At 59.1% G+C, this 15,152-nt stretch overlaps 1 protein-coding gene across 6 annotated transcripts in view; it reads left to right on the plus strand.

Moving 5' to 3' along the window:
* Window positions 1–15,152, plus strand: part of ZMIZ1 (zinc finger MIZ-type containing 1) — a 239,751-nt gene that overhangs the window by 198,610 nt on the left and 25,989 nt on the right. For 5 of the 6 annotated variants that reach the window (XM_060126963.1, XM_060126958.1, XM_060126962.1 and 2 more), the window contains 7 exons: window positions 6,361–6,475; window positions 7,512–7,729; window positions 8,694–8,892; window positions 9,843–10,133; window positions 12,823–13,005; window positions 13,964–14,041; window positions 14,723–14,897. In XM_060126963.1, the coding sequence (XP_059982946.1) occupies window positions 6,361–6,475; window positions 7,512–7,729; window positions 8,694–8,892; window positions 9,843–10,133; window positions 12,823–13,005; window positions 13,964–14,041; window positions 14,723–14,897 (1,259 nt within the window). The remainder of the gene's footprint in view (window positions 1–6,360; window positions 6,476–7,511; window positions 7,730–8,693; window positions 8,893–9,842; window positions 10,134–12,822; window positions 13,006–13,963; window positions 14,042–14,722; window positions 14,898–15,152) is intronic. The other variant, XM_060126959.1, reaches the window with a different exon arrangement.

Below are 15,152 nucleotides of genomic sequence, written 5' to 3' on the forward strand. Positions count from 1 at the left end.
CCGTGGACGAGTCATTATTCTCTGAACCCTCAGCCTGGGGCCATCAGACTCAGATGTGCTCATTCACGGTCAACCAACAAAGAAGGGATCAAGCAAAACTGACTGCCGGTCCTCTTCTTTCCTTGGTCCCATCACACCACCTTCACCGCTTTTCATTTTTAGCTCTTTTTTGTATAGCCACACCGAAAGCTCAGTTTGTAATAGACCCCTCTTCTTGCCCCCAGGAAAAAAGGAAAAAGCAATGAAAGGGAGACTGAGGGATCTATAAATCCGTCAGTTCCAGATTGCCAAGATGCAAGGATCTTTTCCTTTTCTCCTTCCTCTTGAAAAAATTTAAAGCCCTCTAATACGCAGTTAGCTGCACCAGTTCCTCTCTGAGTTTCACCTCAGGGAGGGAAGGAAGCAGCCCCCACTAATTGTGATGATGGAGAGAGCTGCTAACGGTCCCCCTAAATTAAAGATGGTGGGAGCGTCAGCTCCTCACTGGCTTGGTGTGTCATTAGTGGTAACACTACAGCCTTGCGCAGAGACGGGACCAGTAGAGCCGGATGAGGGAAATTAATTGAGGTCTGACGATACCCTTAATAGGAATTTGTTATTTCTCCCAAATAAAGTGGCTGTGAGAAGTGCAAGGGAAGAAATAATGCAGCTCTCCCTCCTGCTTCCCTCCATGAATGTCTGTGTAGACACTTTCACAGGAGGTGCCCGGGAATCATCACTCCCTTTTTACTCATTTTCTCATATTTAGCAAATATTGGTCAGTGCCCATGGGGCTGGCAAACAGACATGTAAACCGTCTGCTGTAACTACAGTGTGAAGAGCTCTTTGTAAAATATATGAAAAGAAGTGCTAAGGGAACAGAGTAAAATGCCCTTGGTGGTCTGCTTAGGAGAGTCACAAAAGGGAGCATCCAGGCTGGGCTCCGAAGTATAGATAGGAGTTTATGAGAGAAAGGAAGGCAGAGGAACACTAAGGAAAGCCTCAGAGGCTTGGAACATATGTTCAACAGGCAGGAATGATAATAACACCCCCTCCCATTGATAGCCTATTTGCAAAACTTCTCAGCACCATCACTGTATCATCAAGTAAATATGGGTACCTACACCCCACTTGAGCTGGAGAAATGGAGAGAAAAGTATAGGTACAGTTGAGCAGAGACTGTCTGCCAGGCAGTGTGCAGAATTTTACCTGTATTTGTATGTTTCATCCTAAGCCTATTAGTACTAGTCCCACTTTACAGATAAGAAAGTTGAGGCTGACTTAGGTAACAGGGCTCAGGTCATAGAAATCATCAGTGGCCTACCAGAGCCGAGGTTTGACCCCAAAGAACCTAAGTTCCGAGCCCAGATAGTTAACCACTGTGCTTTGAGGCCTCCCTCTGCCATTTGAATATTAGCTTGAAAAATGTTTAGTCAGAGTCCTTGAATATTTGCCAGTATACTCAGTCCAGGCCAAAGCTAGTGATTTGATGTATAAGGTGGTTTTTTCCTGGGACACTGTTTGGGTTTTGTCTGCAGCCAGTCATTGAAGCATAACTCACGTCTCCTGTGTGCCTTCCCTGGCTGGCTTCCCCAAGAACCTTTAGGAAGTTATGCCCCTTCTTGGAGTTCTCATGGCCTTGATGGCCTTTGTAATGGATGCTTCCTTGCATTATCGCCGTCTTTGCGCAGGGAAGCGCCACCTTACTGGACCCTAAGCTCCCTGGGACAGTGGCCAGGCCCACTATCAACCTTACCCTTGACTACCTCTGGGAGCCTGGGAGCCTCAGATCCTAAGGCATGTGTCTGTGGAGCCCACTTCAAGGGATTAAATGAGTTCTTGTGTGAAAGTCGCTTCACGCGGTTCCTTACATGTAGAAGCCACTCAATGAATCATAACGGTGGTAACAGCAGGCAGTAGTTCGGGGGTACCCGGCTGTATTAGGCCTTGCCTTACCCATGTGAGGTCACCTAATCCTCACGGCTGCCCTCTGAGTGAGGGGCTCTTCTCATCCCTGTGGCGAGGGATGGCACACTGAGGCCTCTGTCCCCCTCCCTGGAGGGCAGGACCTCTCACTTCCTGGGTGCCAGTGCCCATGTGGTCACAGGCACACTGTAGGTGGTCAGCAGTCAGGCTTAATGAATGAATGCATTCATTCATTCTGAGGCATCCCTCTGAGGTCAAGCACAGAGAGGTGGTGTTTCTTTCTGACACTTTTATTAGAAGCCTCCTGAGTCCTGCAGGTGTGTGAAGACATCATGCCAGGCACAGGTAGCCGGAGAACCTGGGGCTCCCGGGGCAGAAGGGAAAAGGCAGGAGGGCTTTCGCTCAGGCTCCCACTTGGGCCCCAGAAATGTGAGGAGAAAGTGGAGGTCAGGCCAGTGGATGGGGCGAGGGCTTCCTGGAAGAGGTAGCCTTTGGAAGAGGAGCCTGGAAAGGATGAGTGGCATCTCTCAGGGTGAGGACGAAGCATCCGAGTCCGAGAAGAGGCACAGAGGTAGGGAAGCAGCTGCCCCTGTGTTGGGAGTTGCTTGGCAGAACGCTGCTGAGAATCCTAGTGGCTTCTGGCACTGGTGCCTCTGTAGGTGGAACAGGATTCTTGGGGCAGGTTTGACTGGACGGGACTGTGTCTGGGGGTGGCTTGTGGCATGAGACCAGACCACGCTGGATTGCAGGTGTGCGGAGCTGGGCAGGACTACTAAGAGTGGGTTCTCAGATCCCAGGGGTGCTGGCCTCCCTCTGAACCAGGTATGGACAGGTGGAGGGAAGTGGTTCCCAGTGGGCAGCCCTGAAATGCCAGGGACCTCTGACCTGGGCTGCGCATGTCTGCTGGGGAAATAGTACTTGCAGAGGAGGCACGCGGCCTCCGGCCACCCCCAAGCCCCTAGGCCTCCTCTTCAGCACCCTGAGCCCCTCCCACCCTGGTAGGGCCCAAGAGCCTGGCTGGTCCTTGACCCTCGGGCACCGGGAGCCAGGCAGCACCCCGCCCCCCACCCCGCCAGCAGTGTCTGAGTCTGGGCGGAGACGTCGGCAGGGCTGACTGCCACCGTGGGCCCATGGGGGCGAGTGCCTTTTCCGCGCCAGCAGGAGCCGTCTCCCCAGGAGATGAGTCACAGCCCTGTCGGTGCGGCTGCCACTTCTGCTTTTGTAGCAGGTGCGAGTGGGGGCGAGCGGGTCCCCGAGACCACCCTACAGCATGTGCCTGTCTCCCCCCGCACGCGTGGAGAGCGTCGTGCCAGCAGGGCCTGTGTGCGCGCGCGCCCACGTACGTGTACCCCGCACACGCCAGGTGTGCACCTGGGCTCTGGGGTGAACCGTCCAGCCAGACAGCGGAATGCCCAGTTTGGGAACCTCGGTTAAGTTTGCTTCTCACTGAGCTCGGGGCGGAGGGGACAAAACAGGAAGGAGCCGGTTTCCGCCCACAAGGTCCACCCACGAGCTGCAGGGCAGTTGGGAGCTTGCTCGAGGGCCTGTATCCCAGGGAGCCGGGACCTCCTCGCCTGAGGAGGTGAGGCAGCAGCTGTGGGTCCCCGCCAGGCTCGGAGGGGCTCCCGGGGGGCTTTACTTCCTGAGCCTGCCAGGCGTGCACCTCGGCCGGAACCAGACCTCAGCCTGGAGGGTTGGTGGGAGCTTATGGGGCAGGAGTTCTGGGGAGAGAGGACAGACTCGGGCCTAAGCTCTGCTCGGTTGCTGGGGTCCTGCGTTGAGTCCAGGCACACCTAAGGTGAGGGCCCCGAAGGAGGGCGGGTGTCCAGGGTCTCCTCTTTGTTGTTTAAAACCATAGCCTGCAGGGCCTCCCTGTGAGACTGGCATGCCAGCCCTGGGACCAGCTGGTGCCCCCGGGTCCCCAGTGACCTCCTGGGAGAGCGGGGCTTCCTCCAGCCCAGCTGTGCTGAGGGGCAGGCCCTGCTTGTTTTCCTGTGCTTCTCTGCCCCATCCGGGCTCTCTGGGCTCCCAGACCCCCCAGCGGTGCTCCCAGATGCAGCGAGTGTGAGCTGTCGGTCACACTGGGCCTCACCCCCTTTCCACTGGCCCACGTCACACCTGGCCTGCAGAGGCAGGGGGCCGTCAGCCTGGTTCCCTGAGGACGGCTCCTCTCCCCGCAGTTCTAGGCCTGCTGTTTTCCCCCCAGAAATCATGAGTAATGCTAAAGCCTGTGTCACTTTCCAGTTAAGGAAGCCTTTCTGTCTGCAGTCTCCTCTTTAAGCCGCGTCAGACTTAGGCCACGGGGGCCCCTGTTCAGACTAGCCGGCCCGAGATACACAGTAACGCGCACGTTTACCCCGAGACCCCGGGCACACGTGTGCTCGTGCGTAACATCGAGAAGTCAGTTCAAGGGATGATACTCCTCCTTACTATGTGCTCACACTTGATTACTTTCTGTCTTATTCCCTCTTTTTTCCCCCTCATGGTTCAGTGTCACAGCGCACTCTTGTGTCATGACCTGCAGTCTGAAGACACAGAGTAGAGCGGGGGTGGGAGTGTGTTGTTCTTATGCCCATTTAACAAATGAGGAGACTGAGTGCGCACAGGCTCGGAAACTTGTGCCGGGGCCCTGAGCCAGGGAGGGGCAGGTGCAGGACTTGTACCCACAGTACCGAAAAAAGGCCAGAGTGAGAGGAAAAGGGATTGGGGCTGGGGGGGGTCCCCTTCTCCCAGGAGGTCAGGACAGCTGCTCCGGTGAGGTGACTTCTGAGCAGAGACAGGAAGGAAACCAGGGGCTGGCCAAGCAGAGAGGGTGTCCAGGCAAGGGGGCAGCAAGGTGAGACAGACAGCATGGGCAGTCAGTGGCACGGTCCTCCCTCCAGTCTGACCCAGCTTGACCGAGGGCCCCGCCTGGCAAGGAGCAGGGCACAAGGCTCAGACCCCCGGCGCCCCTCTGCCCACCTGGCGTGCAGTCCTGCGCCTCCTTCCCGGAAGTCTGACCTCTGGGCTGGCTCCCCACACCTCCATTCCCAGTCGCCCCGACCTCTAGGGCCTGGGCTGGCTGCTCGGCTGGGGGATGAGTCAGCTTTGCTTTCTGCTGACTTCCTGTGTTGAAGGCACAAGTCAGACAGAGAGAGGCATGAGGTGCTTTCCGACCAAGCCGCCCTCCTCCAGAAGCCCCTTCTCCCACCTGCCCCCACTCCCCGGCTACCCAGCAGTGCTGCCTTGCAGGCCTCGCCCCCGGCGGGATGCCGTGGGCAGAGGTGGTAGCACAGATGTGAGTGCTCCGCTTTCCTGCCCTTTCTGGGGCCGTGTCTGGGATTTTCTCTCGGTAAGAGGCGCTGGAGAGTCAGCGCAGGACCGGCTCCAGGGAAGAGGAAGCCCCAGCCCAGCACTCCTTGGGGGTGGTACCCCTGGCAGGTTCTTTATACCGTGACCTCGCTGGCTCCTCCTCGAGCCTGTGCCTCTGCTCCTCTCCCTGGGGTCTGCTGGACCTCGCTCTCCATCTGTACCATGGCAACCAATAGGAAGCCACCTCTGAGCACTTACGGTATGCAGGGCTGGGCGTCGGGCCTTCTGACCTTTGGGGGCCCCTCGGGAGATGTCATCAAACAAGGTGGGTACTGCTGGGACTACAGAGGAGACTGGGGGAACAGCTGGGGCCAGGGGCTCCCAGAGAGGTGGGAACCAAGATGGGAAGTAGGGTAGGGTGGGATTAGCAATGGGGTAAACCATTCTGCTGTGTGAGTTTGGACTCTGTGTGTAAACACTGGAAGCCGTTGAAGGAAGGTCTTTGATTGTGCCGAGTGTCTTAGGTGTTTGAAGGAGATTGGCTTGGCAGGGAGGTGCGCGAGAGATCGGGGTGGGAGCAGGGGAGGAAGCACAGCAGGTAGGCCAGTACCTGTCATCCAGGAAGAAAACCTGACATAAGGAGGCTCCTGGCAAAGACCAAATCAGCCGGGCAGGGCGGCCACCTCACTCTGAGGGGTCAGGAGGAAGGGGAAGAACCGAGACTTAGACTGGAGCCCTTCTGACCTTTGCTGAGAAAGGACGGGGAAGCTTTGAGGGGAAGCTGGTGCGGAGGAACCAGAGCTGTTTCTGGAGAGCCGCTTAGAGCGGAGCGTGGTCGAAGGCAGAGCTTAGATGGAGCCTGCAGGTCTCTCTTCCTCCGTAGCATGGCCTGTGGACTTGGGCTAAGGTGAGACAGACAGCCGTGGGGGTGGCGCGTCCACGGTGATGGGGGGAGAGGTCGCTGTCATACGATCGGTCACCTTACAGTGTGCACCTGTTCTGCGTTGGACACCGTGCCAGGGGAATCCAGAACTGACTGAGAATGGGGGTCACCTGGGCCTGGCTGGGAGCCGCAGAGCATGGTGGGGTTGGTAGATGCGGCGTGCCTCCGTCTGCGCCTGTGTTTGCAGCCCCTGAGGACCCCCACCCTGTCTCCCTCTGCAGTGATGGGTCGTTCCCCTATGACTCTGTCCCTTGGCAGCAGAACACCAACCAGCCTCCCGGCTCCCTCTCCGTGGTCACCACGGTTTGGGGAGTGACCAACACATCCCAGAGCCAGGTAAGAGCCTGTCTTCCCCCCAGCAACAGCCCCTCCCAGGCGGGGTCATCCCTCGAACCCTGAGGCCCTCGGGTCACCATGCCATGCTAGCCCTGGTCACTCTCCCAGGCTCTCCCCGGCTGGAAAGACCAGCTTTCAGGGCACACCCAGCTGTGGACACACCTCTACCCAGGATGGGTCCACACCTGCCCCAGGAGGATGGCCCCTGGCCCCTGTGCACTGCCCCAACCAACCCTAGGGCCATCCTGAGGGAATGTTTTTCACCTGACACACAGCAAGGGGCTCTTTCCTGGCCGGCATTTACTTTGGTTGGATAAACAGGAGAACTTCCTGTGTTATTGGCCTCAGGGCTCCAACACCTGGGGTCTCTGACCCTGGACGGCCTGGGTTAGATTTCAAAAGATTGAGCCTATAACTTGTGACAAACTCCACTTCACATCCCTAGTCTACCCTGCCTCCCGCTCCTGTTCCTTCCTCCTTGCTCCACTCCTTCCTCTCCCTGCTGGGCCTCTGCCATGGCCACGTGAAAGGCTCAGGGCCGCTTGCCGCCCTGGAGGGAACCAGTGCACTTACCTGTGGTCTTGGGCCACAGGGAGCCCCTCGGCCAGGACCCTGCCGCCCTCTAGAGCTGGTAGGTTGGGCTTCTCTTTGCCCTCACAGAGCAGCAGCCCAGGGCCTCTGTGTGGCTTGACCCTTGGGCATCCAGGCGGCTTTGCAGGGCAGGAGGGCTGAGAAGTCCAGAGCTTTCCCACCTGCCACCTGGTGCTGGACCAGCCTCACCGCCTTCCATCACAGGCTGCTCATCTCCGCTGCCTGCTTCCGGGCTGGGTTCCCCCCTTCTAATCATGTATATACCATGGCAACCATCCGTGCCCAGATGAAATGAACACCCCCCCCCCCGCCCTTCTCCTCCTTTTCCTCAGTCGTCCTTCCTGTTTTGCCTCTGTCTCCACCCCCACCCCTGCCATTTTTCCTTTTCCATCTCCATGCCACCTGGGGTGCCCACTTGGGTGACAGCCCCTCTCTCTGCCCACAGGTCCTCGGGAACCCTATGGCCAATGCCAACAACCCCATGAATCCAGGCGGCAACCCCATGGCGTCGGGCATGACTACCAGCAACCCCGGCCTCAACTCCCCACAGTTTGCTGGGCAGCAGCAGCAGTTCTCAGCGAAGGCCGGCCCCGCTCAGCCCTACATCCCGCAGAGCATGTACGGCCGGCCCAACTACCCCGGCAGCGGGGGCTTCGGGGCCAGGTGAGCAGGGGGCAGCCTTCTCAAGGGGCACGTCAGCCCTGCCCTTCCCCTCCAGGCAGGCTTAGGAGTCAAGTGTGAATCCCAGCACGTGCTTCCTGGTCTGGGAAGCATGGGGAGCCTGGCGCTCCCCTTCTCCTCAGGTATCCCGTCTGCCTGCGGGGCACAGTCACCCTTTATTGTGGGGGCCGGCCGGCAGGCCAGACGCTGCACGGCCAGGGCGCGTTCAGAGAGCCGTCAAGCCCGTGGGGTTGAAGGGCTGCAGTTGCATTTCTCAAATGCCCCTTCTCTGTGTCATGTCTTTATACGTTGGGAGACGCTGAGAGCTGGGCGGCAGGAGGGTCAGCTCTGCTCTGCTGGTGTGGAGGAAGAGGTGCAGGGCTGGGGTCCCTCGGTCCAAGGGAGGGGGAGGGCAGGGAGGGGCGTGGCGTGGGGCAGAGGCACTCCATTCCTCCTCTCGCCACCGGCCCTGCTCTACCCAAGGCTGCCCTGTGGCCTCACCCCTGCCAGGCACCCTGGGGCCAGCCGCAGCCCTGCCACGTGTCAGCGCAGTAGGGCCTCGTGGTGAAGCCCAGCTGCATCCCCACCCTGCCCTCCCCTGCCAGAGGCCCTGGGCCGGTTGCTCGGGTTCTCTGAGGCTAGGTGTCCTCCGGATGGTGGGCTGACGGGTGTGCCCGAGGGCGCCATGACCTAGTACCTAGGAGCGATGGCTGTCTAGCACCCGGGTGGGGCTCCAGGAACACGGCAGCTGGCGGCTTGGTGGTTGCCAAGTGGCACGAGGGGCTGACAACCCCCAGGAGGCCCCTGTCCCCGCCTGGCTCTTAGTCTAGACCTCCCCGCTCTGTGAGCTGTGGACACAAGGGCCTGGCACGGCCTGACCTCTCCCTCCCCGCCCAAGGCGGGCGTGTCATGGGGTCATCTTGAGATTCAGGCAGCATCTAACTCTTCCTTCTTCTCTCCCTCGCAGTTACCCTGGGGGTCCTAATGCCCCTGCTGGCATGGGCATCCCTCCGCACACCAGGCCGCCCGCTGACTTCACTCAGCCGGCAGCCGCTGCTGCAGCAGCTGCAGTAGCAGCAGCAGCCGCCACGGCCACGGCCACAGCTACGGCCACTGTGGCAGCCTTGCAAGAAACACAGAATAAGGATATAAACCAGTATGGACCGGTAAGGGCCACACGCCAGGCAGACAGCCCCGGGGGTCAGAGCTGGGGTGTTGGCGTCTGTGTGCCGAGGGGAGCTGATGGCGTCAGGGTGCACTTAGGTTTTCTTAGAAGCACAAGGAGGGGCGTGTGTTAGGGTGTGGGCGTATCAGTGTGGTTGAGAGTGGTGGGGGGGGTGTTTGGGAGCTTGTGTTTGTTCTGTGTGGGTTGGTGGCTCGTGTGTGTCTGTGTATGGGGAACGATGTTCCATGTTGCAGTCTGGGCCTCTGCTCACCAAAGAGCAGGCTGTGTCTGAAGTAGCCCTGTCACCAGTCTGTCCCCCCCGGTGGCCTGAAGACCAGTGCTCTCCTAGTCATCCCGTCTGTGTGTCCTGCCCAGGTCCCAGCTTTGCTCCCCTGACCTTCAGAAGGATGGGGTGGGGTGTGAGGAGAGGGGGAGCCCCCCCGCAGAAATGCAGGACAGGCCTGGAGGTGGGAAGTCCAGGATGGGGACAGCAGGGCAGGTGGGCACAGGCGGGAGCCGAGGCCGCCTCAGACTGCAGATGGAGGGTGTGTGTCCATTGGCTGAGGAGCAAGGGCGGGGCTGGGGCTTCCAGGAAAGGGGCCCTTGCCTCCATCCTTATCCACCTCCATCCTCCCATGCCCCTCCCCACCCCTGCACCCTCTTTCCCGTTCCTTGCCTGCCTCCCCGGAAACGCTGCCTGTGCATTGGAGTGACTGCACCCCACCCCTCGGGCCGCACCTTTCCTGTGCGGCCTGCAGAGGGCAGCAGCGAGCCCACGAGGCCGGTGGTCCTTTGGGACCTGGTCACCAGCTGCAGCCGCACAGGAAAGTGCCCAGCCCCCAGCCCCGAGCCCCCCACCTCCCCCGCCCTTCCTTCCTTCCCTGCACTTTCAATGCATGTGGCATTTTATTCTTTTTTTTTTTTTTTTTTCTTCTTCTTCTCCCGTTGAAGGTCTGTTCCTCTTTCCAGATGGGTCCCACCCAGGCGTATAACAGCCAATTCATGAACCAGCCCGGGCCTCGGGGGCCTGCCTCCATGGGGGGCAGCATGAACCCCGCAAGCATGGCGGCTGGCATGACGCCCTCGGGGATGAGCGGCCCTCCCATGGGCATGAACCAACCCCGGCCACCCGGCATCAGCCCCTTTGGCACACACGGGCAGCGGATGCCCCAGCAGACCTACCCGGGCCCCCGGCCCCAGTCCCTTCCCATTCAGAGCATAAAGAGGCCATACCCGGGAGAGGTGAGTGTGACAGCTGGCAGCCGGTGGGCAGGGTGGGAGGTGGGGAGGACACGGGTGCTGTGGGTAGTCCCTTGAAGAGGGCATGGATTGACCTTCGGGAAACCTGGACTAGAAGGCAGGATCTTAGGAGTCAGGTGCTCCTGAGGTTGAGGTCAGCTCTGGCGTTTCCCATATAGAAGACCCTGAGCAAGTGACGTCACCTCCTGGAGCCTCCGTTTCTTCTTTTGTAAAAGGCAGTGACGATCCAGCCCACCTCCTGGGGCTGCCTGGGGAGTGAGGGGTGCTGTACGTGAAGCGCCGGGCCCTGGGCGGGCACTTAGCAAGCAGTAGCCGCTGTTAGGATTCTCTTCTGTCTTGGCATAGACACTAGCTGGGCGACTTTGGGTAAGGAACTAAGCCTCCTTGGGTCCACATTCCTCGCACCCACATGAGGACACCTCACACCCAAGAGCGAGAGATGAGACAAAACCCTGTGAAGATCTAAAGGCCGTGCACATGGGAGAAGTGACTGGAAGGCAGACAGCATGTTTCTTGGGGCTCTGTCGGGAGGAAGGCTGCCCGGTGGGGTGCCCAGCCACCTCAGCCGCGAGATCAGTGAAGATCGAAGGAAGCGAACCCACACCTCCTGTCCTCCGGGAACCAAGACTTCAGCAGGAAAGATAAGGTCTAAGCTGGAGCTCACAAAGGAGTGATGCACCTTGGGGTGTGTGGAACTCAGCGTGAGGTCAGGAGAAGGACTTCCTGGAGGAGGTGTCACAGGGCCTTCAGCGAGCACCCAGAAAACGGGTTGGCAGCAAATGGCCTATGTGGGTACCTGGGTAAGGACGTAGTTCACCTGCAGAAGGCACAGAGACCCCAGGATCGTGGCCCCTGCACACGCTCCTCGAGAGGCCCACCTTGATTCCTCACCTGGACGGGGCCCTTCCCGAGCATCACCCAGTGCTCTGCTAGCACACAGGTTGGCTTCACCCCGTCTCAGAACTGTGCCTTCTGCTTGGGCTTCCAGTGCGTTTAGAAGCCAAAGACCCTGAGTTCCTTGAAGGTCCATGTGCTTCCCCTCAGCGTCAACCCTTACTTGGGCTAGAATGCAGCTGGGACACTGACGGGGATGTCCTGGGTCCAAGAGGGGAGATGTCAGGGACGTCCTCAAACACCCAAGAGCCGGGGTCAGGCCCAGACCCCCTCCAGGTGGGCAGCAGCTCAGGGAGAAGCTGGAGAAGGGTGGCGGCTCCCGAGGCCCTGGCTGTCCTTGGGGGTGGAGGGCCTCATTCCCATGCACAGCCCCCACATGTGTTCTGGGCCTTCTCAGCCCCCTCTGGGCTCAGGCTCCCGGCGTTCCCTCTGGCTGGGCTGGGAATGCATCTGTAGGCCCAGCCTCCGCTGCTGGCACCCAAGGAGGCGATCACAGAAAAGGCAGCAGCATTTCCGGTCATTAGCCTGCCGTCAGCCCTGTGCCTGTACCGGCGTTAGCCCCCCACCTCTTACGTGTCACAGCAGGGCACACCAGAGGCTCTCCGTTATCTTTACTAAGTCCTCCTCAATAGCCTGCTGGGACTACCCAGCTACAAAATGCCCGACGCTGGGCTGTGACACCGGTGGCCACAGACTGCACGTCCTGACCCCGTCTGGGAAGACTGGCCTCACCTCTCAGTACACACTCATAGAACCTCCGAGTTGTCGGAACCTGGGGGCGGGAGCGGGGCTCAGGTCACCTGGTCCCGCAGAGGGACTGGGGGACAGGCCCCAGCTCCCCTTCCTGTCCTGCAGTGATGTGATGGGAACCTCACCATCACAGAGCAGCCGCCGTATCGCAACAGCGTGAGCTCCGCAGAGTTCTTCAGCGCGGATGCAAACTGCGCCCTCTTCTGCCGTTTACCCCATGTGTTGAGCGAGTATTAACTGCAGGCCTGTTCTTTGCCAGACGCTGAGACACAGCTGTCTCCTGGACCTCTGAGCCTAGAGAGCAAGAGAGAGTTAGTAGACAAGAAGTTTCGCAGATGGGGAAGAAGCACTGACTCTGCGGGATGTAACGGCCTGGGGTGCCCTGCGGGTCACCTGATTTTACAGACAGGGAAGCAACTGGAGGGTGGGAGTGGCTCTCCCAGGACAGCAATCCTTCCCTTCTCTGGAGCTGTTGCTTCCCCCAAGAGGGGCCACCTTGTCCCTTCACCAGCCTGGTGCTCCCGACCTCTGCACCAGTAGCCCAGAACTAACCATCAGTGTGTTGTGCTCAGTGTGGGGTACCGGGACAGTGCCTCCCAGGTTCAGCCTCAGAATGCAAGGGCTGGGGATCACCTTTCTGGAAGTGCATCCTGTTGTCTGTCACATACTAAGCACTAGGGGAGACCCAAAGGGGGCTTCAGAATCAAGCACCCTCATGACGGCAAGAGCAAGAGGCTCTGGAAGCACCCCCAAGCTCAGGGGGCATGGAGTTTTGAGAAAGACAGCTTCATGGGGAGGTGGCCCTCGAGCCAGACGGGCCGATGTAATGTCCCTGGATGTCAGGGCAGGAAGGGCCCCCGGCATCATCTGGTTCAGCTGGTCTCCTTTGCGGGTGGGGTGGGCATTTTCTGGGTGGGTGGAAAACAGCAGGGGCAGAGGAGAGGAGGTGGGGCGTCCTGGCATCTGGTGGGCAGCTTGGCTTCGAGACACTGATGACCTTTCCCCGCTCCTTTCTCTGCCACCACAGCCCAACTACGGAAACCAGCAATATGGACCAAACAGCCAGTTCCCCACCCAGCCGGGCCAGTACCCCACCCCCAATCCCCCACGGCCGCTCACCTCTCCCAGCTACCCCGGGCAGCGGATGCCCAGCCAGCCGAGCACCGGGCAGTACCCGCCCCCCACAGTCAACATGGGGCAGTATTACAAGGTGAGTCCCACCACCCCACGGGCCCCTTTCCTCCTTACCGCCTCACCTCCCCACCCCTGCCTGTGTCATCCTGACCCTGGCTGTCCCCTGGGGTCACCAGGGGGCAGGCGGAGATCTCTGGATGTGATCTCATGTGCTCAGAGCTGTGCATGCAGCGGCCAAAATGACAGGCTGGCTTTCCTTGGTTCCTGTTCTCGTGGGGCTCAGATGATGGTTTTCCTTCTCCTTTTACTATTTATAGCACGTACGAGATAATAACAATGAAGGAAATATATTTTTTTAAGTAAAAGCACCCACTCCGATATATTTACGTTTGATTATAGGCTTTGTCCCCGCGCGCGTGGGCATCAACCGTGTTGTATAGTTATTACGGTTGTGATTTTGAATCTGTTTCTTTCACTTGAACACAGCCCATTACTTATTGCTACAGTCCCCGTGGTTGTCACTTTTCATGGCTGCCTGACATTCTCCTGGGAACCACACCACATTTTACCCTTTCTGTTGGACATCTGGGTTTTTTCTGAGTTTTCCCTTTTGAAATAGTACTATAATGAATGTTTTCAGGCGCGTAGCTCTTTCCTTCTTTGGGATCATGATAAAGTACATTCTCAGGAGTGAGGAAGACTCTGGAAATATTTTACACTTATTTGCCAATGAATCGCGCCAACTTACATGACTCCCCACCCCTTGGCTTACGTGGGCTTACTATTTTTAGCCCGACTGCAGCACACTAGGTGTTGCTATTTTTATAAACTCGCTCAATTAGTAGCTATGGGCAGAGAGAGGCAGAACACTGACTGTGGTGGTGGTGTGCCCTGCCCCCACTGCACTCCCCACCCCAGCACTGGGCGGGCCTCTTCCGCATCCCCTGTCCTCCTGGAAGGTTCTCGTTTCAGGAGGGAGAGCGGGGTAGCTTTTCTGCCTTCCGTTCACGGCACTGTTTACCTTGCTTTACCAGCCAGAGCAGTTTAATGGACAAAATAACACCTTCTCTGGAAGCAGCTACAGCAGCTACAGCCAAGGGAACGTCAATAGGGTATGTTTCCGTTTCCATCTCGGGAATTAGAACCCACATGCGCTGTGTTAGAGGGGGCCTCACCGTTCCTGCCCCAGCCTTTCTGGACGTTAGTGGGGTCGTCCGCTCCAGGGCCCAGAGGTGCTTGGAGGACCTGCATCTCAGATGGGTGGGCCAGGGATGAGTGTGGACCTGGCCAGTCCTGGGAAGAAAACAAGGTGGGGACTGAGAGAGGAAGGGAAGGGACTCCTGGAGATGCTTCACGCCTGGCTCCATCCGGGGACCCCAGTGGGGTGGGGTGGCGATGCAGGACACGGCCTGGAGCCATGGTGTGGGTAGCGGGAGACCTGGCATTGTTCCTAGCATGCTTCTGCTCCCAAGATGATATTAGGCGAATTCCCCGTCACCCTGAGCCTGTGTCCTCATTGGTCCAATGGCCTGGGGACCCTACGATCCCCCTGGTGCCGTGACCCAAGTGAAGGGTGGGGAGAACCTTTCCAGGCCCACCTGTCTTCCCATAGGGGCAGAGGCCTGAGTGTGGCCAGAGTGGAGGAAGGGGCTTTCCTGGGGGGCTCTCCTCCCTCGGGGGAGCAAGGGCCATAGCCCTAGGACCCTAGGGTGGGGGGGGCACGTGTCCACAGCCACGGTCCCTCCTTATGCCTGTGAGCCCATAACCTATATGTGGTTTCTCTTTCCCTCCAGCCTCCCAGGCCGGTTCCCGTGGCAAATTACCCCCACTCACCTGTTCCAGGGAACCCCACGCCCCCCATGACCCCCGGGAGCAGCATCCCCCCATACCTGTCCCCCAGCCAAGACGTTAAACCCCCCTTCCCGCCGGACATCAAGCCAAATATGAGCGCTCTGCCACCACCCCCAGGTGAGCGCCCTGCTCTCTCCCAACCTCCTCCCTCCCTCGTCAAGCCAGCTCCACCCGCGTCCAGCACACAGTGTGCCAGGAGCCAGGGGGCTTGGAAGTCTGCCTGCCTGCCTCTGGGGGCTGGGCGCGGGGCGTGTGAGAGCAGGCCTCCTTCCACCTACCCGAGCGGCTGGAGGCTGGGAGGGAAAGCAACTCTCAGCTGTGGCAAAGGGCTGGGAGGAGAAGCCAGCCGGGGCTTCCAGAGCAGGGGGCAGG

The sequence above is a fragment of the Lagenorhynchus albirostris genome, chromosome 16 (genome assembly GCF_949774975.1).
Source record: "Lagenorhynchus albirostris chromosome 16, mLagAlb1.1, whole genome shotgun sequence".
NCBI classification, from domain to species: domain Eukaryota; kingdom Metazoa; phylum Chordata; class Mammalia; order Artiodactyla; family Delphinidae; genus Lagenorhynchus; species Lagenorhynchus albirostris.